This window comes from Rhea americana, unplaced genomic scaffold (assembly GCF_003343005.1).
Source record: "Rhea americana isolate MKP2758 unplaced genomic scaffold, rheAme1 scaffold_90, whole genome shotgun sequence".
Lineage (NCBI taxonomy): Eukaryota > Metazoa > Chordata > Aves > Rheiformes > Rheidae > Rhea > Rhea americana.
Window position 1 is genome coordinate 1,593,833 of NW_028187089.1, and position 4,489 is coordinate 1,598,321.

Genomic DNA, 4,489 nt, shown 5'->3' on the forward strand with positions numbered 1-4,489 from the left:
CCGCTCCGTGAGCTGCCTGAGGCTCAGCATCTCCTGCTGCAGCGCCCGCACCTTCTGCTGCAGCCCCCGCGCGGTGCTGTGGTAGATCCGGTCCCACTCCTGGTTGAGCTTCACGAGCTGGGGCAGAGCGGGGAGGCGGCGCTGAGCCGCGCGGCCCCTTCCCGGCRCGCACCGAGGAGGTCGGAGCGGGACCCGCGGCCCTGGCTCCCGGCTGCCCGGGGTAGAGGACCTGKGGGGTTCCTCCGTGGCGCTGAAGCGTCCCCCCGCCCCGGCCGCCCCCCGCGAGCCTCCGGGTGCGGGTGTCCGGGGGCGCCGGCCCGGCTCCGGCGGACGCCGCTCACCTCCTTGTTGAGGCGCCGCAGCTCCGTGTTCTTGTTCAGCAGCTGCAGCTTCTCCTCGTCGGCCGAGGTCACCGTCATGCCCTCAGAGATGTAGGTGACCATCTCCTCGGAGTCGGCCCTGCGGGGGACCGGGAGGGCTCGCCGAGGGCGCCGGCAGCGGGACGGACGCCCTCGGCGGCGGAGGCCGGGCTCGAGGCGGCCTCGCGGGAGCCGGGGCCCCCGGCGGCGGCGAGAGACGGGGCGGAAAGTTGCTCGGGGGACGCGGTGCCGGAGCGCCAGGGGCCAGGAAGCAGGATGTCAGCACGGGAAGCACCGGCCTYGGCAGCAGGAAACTCCGGCACTGGAGCAGCCAGGAAAGGGAGAAAGAGCGAGCGAAGGGGCGGACGCGGGAGCAAAGAGCCCGCYGGCGCTCGGGCTCCCAGGTGGCTGCAGAAACCCCCCTCTCCTTCCTCTGTAAAACCTGCAGAGTTGGGTTTTTCCCAGGAAAAAGTCCGGCAGGGTGGAAAGTCTCGCCTGGAGCGGTTTTGGTGGCTCACACGCCTCTCGGCTGCTCTGGGCTCCCCACTTTCCCCAGCGGCAAGCAGAGGATGGCAGATGGCCGGGGCGCGGGGCGGGCGGCGTGGGGAAGCGGCCGGGGTACCCCATTTGGGCACAGCCGGGCTGCGGACAGCCCGTCTCCCGCGCAGACCTTGCTTCCCTGCTTTCCTGTGCAGCCAGGAGGAAGGCATGGACCGAGCTYGGCTCCCGGCCGAGGCCTCCGGCCGCCTCCTTTCGCTGCGCTGTTGGGGCAGGAGCTCAGGCTTTGAGCACAACAAGCTGGGAGGRCACCAAGTGCCCGGCAGAACCTGCCCTTGGGAACAAACGGCGAGGAGGTGCCAGGAAGGCAAAAGCGTTTTGGTGCAGCGTTCACGGGCACCCACTGAGCACTGTGAATGCCGAGAGCAACGTGTGGGGCTGGGCAACGGTGGGGAACTGGCCATGCAGGGCAGCTCCTGGCCTGAGCCGTTCTGGCTAGCTGAAGATCTCGTGGGGAGACATAATGCCTGCACGGCTTCGCTGTGATGTTGGGGACAAGGGGTTCCTCTGATCCAGGGAGCTGGCACAGCAAAAGCCATATCTGCACCTAACAGGGGCATCGGGGAGCCTGTTGGAGCTGTATCCATCTCCCAGAGCTTGTGGAGCTCCCTTGCCCAGGAGCTGCGAGGACTTTGCCCACAACCAGCATGAAACCCAGCGCTGATCACAGCAAGGAGAACATTTCCCCTGTCTCCATCTCTGCTCCGGGCATTGCTGTGTCCTGCCCAGCAGAGCCTGAACTGGCTGAGCAGGGCCTGTGATGGGCAGATGGATGGGTGGGTGGATGGTGGACGGATGGATAGATGGGTGGGTGGATGGTGGATGGATGAATCAACGGACGGATGGATAGGTGGATGCGGATCTGGAGATTTGCAGGGCTCCACTCATGCCAGACCTTTGCTTTTAAAGGCAGCTCGGGCAAGGGAAGGAGAAAGTGAGTCTCTCACCATGGAGCAAATCTTGCCCCACAACCTTGTTCCCGCTGCAGTTGCCCCAGCCCCGGGAGGGTCYGTGCCCCTGGGACTTCCAGCCTCCGTCAGAGCTGCCGCAATGGGCCGAACAACGTCCTGGGTGGGTCCGTGGCCTCCTGTGACGCAGAGCCACGCACCCCCCCGCCTGTTTCCACGCTGACGCCCCCCAGGTGCCTGCAGGGGCCAGGACCCCCGCGGCCAGCGGCCTCCGTGCGGAGGAGAGGCACAACCGGCTGGGCGCGTGGGGCGAGAGGAGACCCACAGCCGGCGCCCCGGGGGACCCGCGGGCAGCGGGGCCAGCCCGCTCCTCCGCCGCCTGCCTCGGTTTCCCCAGCTGGGACGCGGGATAACGTGCCCGGCAGCCGCTTGCTGCGGTCAGCAGGGGAAGCGACGTGTTCGGCGGGCCCAAAATAACCTGCAAGTTGTGGCAAGCCCCGCGAGCAGGTCTGAGCACCCCGGAGGAAAGGGCAGGCGGGGGGGGGGGGGCCGGTAGAAAGTCCCCAGCATTTCACCGCTGCCCTTTCAAAATGAACCTCGTCTCCCTCGCGCTCGGAAATGTTTTCGCTCTGAAGCGACATTTTCGCTCTGAAAAAGGCCTCCTTTCCAACAGTAAACCACCCGCGTTTTACCAAAAATGCCTCAGCTGTTTTCAGAACGGATCCCGACGCTGCAGTATGGGAGCGAGACGTTTCTCCTGCCCTCCCCCCCAAAAAAAATCACCGGGCTGCCCAGGGGAGCCCAAATCCGGGGGGGGGGGGCACTTACCTGGGCAGAGACAGCGTGTCTGGCGGTGGCCTCTGGAAACAGAGATCTGGTGGGGGCATGTGGGCTGCAGGCAGGGATCCAGGCAGGGGTGCAGGCAGGGATCCAGGCAGGGGTGCAGGTAAGACTGCAGGCAGGGATCCAGGCAGGGGTGCAGGCAGGGATCCAGGCAGGGGTGCAGGTAAGACTGCAGGCAGGGATCCAGGCAGGGATCCAGGCAGGGGTGCAGGTAAGACTGCAGGCAGGGCTGCAGGTAGGGATCCAGGCAGGGCTGCAGGCAGGGATCCAGGCAGGGATTCAGGCAGGGATCCAGGCAGGGCTGCAGGCAGGGGCAGCGCAGGGCGAGCGCTCGCCTCCATGCAGCCCCCGAGAGGGCCCAGGCCTGACCCCGCCGGGCTCCGCAGCAGCCTCTGCCGCGGCCCCAGGAAGTCCCGCAGCTCTTCCCCGGGGAGTTTCCGCCAGCACGGGCGCCCAGGCCGCCGGGCGGGGGGGAGTTGACGGGGTGGGGGGGGACGGCCGCCCCCGGAGCTGCTGACTCAGGGCGCCCAGCTCCCGGCCCCACGGCTCACTTCCTCTGCCGGCAGCGCCCGGAGGCGAGCGCTCGCCCTCCCCCGGCTGCCCCCTTCCCTTCCCGGCACCAACCCCCCCCCCTCCGCCGCCCCGGGCTCGCCCGGCCGGGGGCTGAGCCCCACAGGGAGGTGAGCGGCCCGCACCTGGAGTCTCCGGGATGCACCGCCGCGACCGGCTTCGCGCCGAGCCCCGGCGCGGGGCGAGCGGCCTCCCGCGCGCCACGCTGCACGGGCCGCCCGTGCGTCCCCGGCGGGCTCAGCCTCCGAGCCCCTCGCCCGGGCTCTGCGGGTGCCCGGGGCCCCAGCGGGAGCCGGGTAACCTGCTGCGGTCCCCTGCCCTCCCCGGCCACGGCGGAGGCGCAGCAGAAGCAGCAGCMGCCGCCGCCGCCGCCGGGGAATTTCCCGGGCGCCGGCACGCCACAGCCACATCCTGCCTCGCGGGCCGGGGGCAGAGCCAGCCGTGCGTGGGGGTGCARGGGGGCACGGGCGGACCGTGGCGGGGGGCAGGACGCAGACTCGCAGCCCCCAGCTGGGCTTCCCCAGCCACCTCTGCAATGAGTTTGCTGGGTCTCGGCCGGTGCCCGTCTGTCCCTTGCCCTTCACTTGCGTCCTCCCTGCTGGCATTTGAGGGTGCTCGGGGGGGAGGCATTGGTGGGGGGTCAGGACGGCTCAGAGCCCCCCAACTTGGGGGGTGGGGCATCGGGGCAGCGGGGGGGGGGGCAGAGCCACCCTGGGGGGGGAACACACACTCTCTGCCCCCCCCCAAGCCTGTATCTGTTTCTATGGTGACGGTGGATCCAAGGAAGCCACCCCATTGGCTGCTGCTGATGTCATCGTGGGGTGGGGTACCCCCTCCCCAAGTTTGGGGGGGCCATGCTGGTCCTGGCACCCTGTGCCGGGGGGGGGAGTGGGGGCAAAGGGCCCCGAGCCGGGACGGGGGGGGCGGCCCCGGTGTGGGCCGTGCCGCTGCACCCCAGGGGAGCGTGGCTGTGGCCACCCCCTGGGGCACAGCCACCCCGTGGGACACGGCCACCCCCCGGGGCACAGCCACCCCCCCGCCGGGCCACAGCCACCCCCCCCGGGCCACGGCCACCCCCCCCGGGGCCACAGCCATGCCCTGGGACACGGCCACCCCCGGGCCACAGCCACCCCCCGGGGCACTGCCACCCTCCCGCCGGGCCACAGCCACCCCCCGGGGCACGGCCACCCCCCGGGGCACGGCCACCCTCTGAGACACGGCCACCTCCCCCCCCCGGGGTACGGCCACCCC

General features: G+C 70.3%; 1 protein-coding gene across 1 annotated transcript in view; it reads right to left on the minus strand.

Moving 5' to 3' along the window:
- The window catches only part of LOC146584677 (uncharacterized), a 4,568-nt gene extending 1,856 nt beyond the window's left edge, over positions 1-2,712 (minus strand). The window contains exons 1-3 of the mRNA XM_085324292.1: positions 2,654-2,712; positions 342-459; positions 52-117 (exon numbers count right to left, since the gene is read on the minus strand). Of these exons, the coding sequence (XP_085180418.1) occupies positions 52-117; positions 342-459; positions 2,654-2,712 (243 nt within the window). The remainder of the gene's footprint in view (positions 1-51; positions 118-341; positions 460-2,653) is intronic.
- Between the last annotated feature and the right edge of the window lie 1,777 nt (positions 2,713-4,489).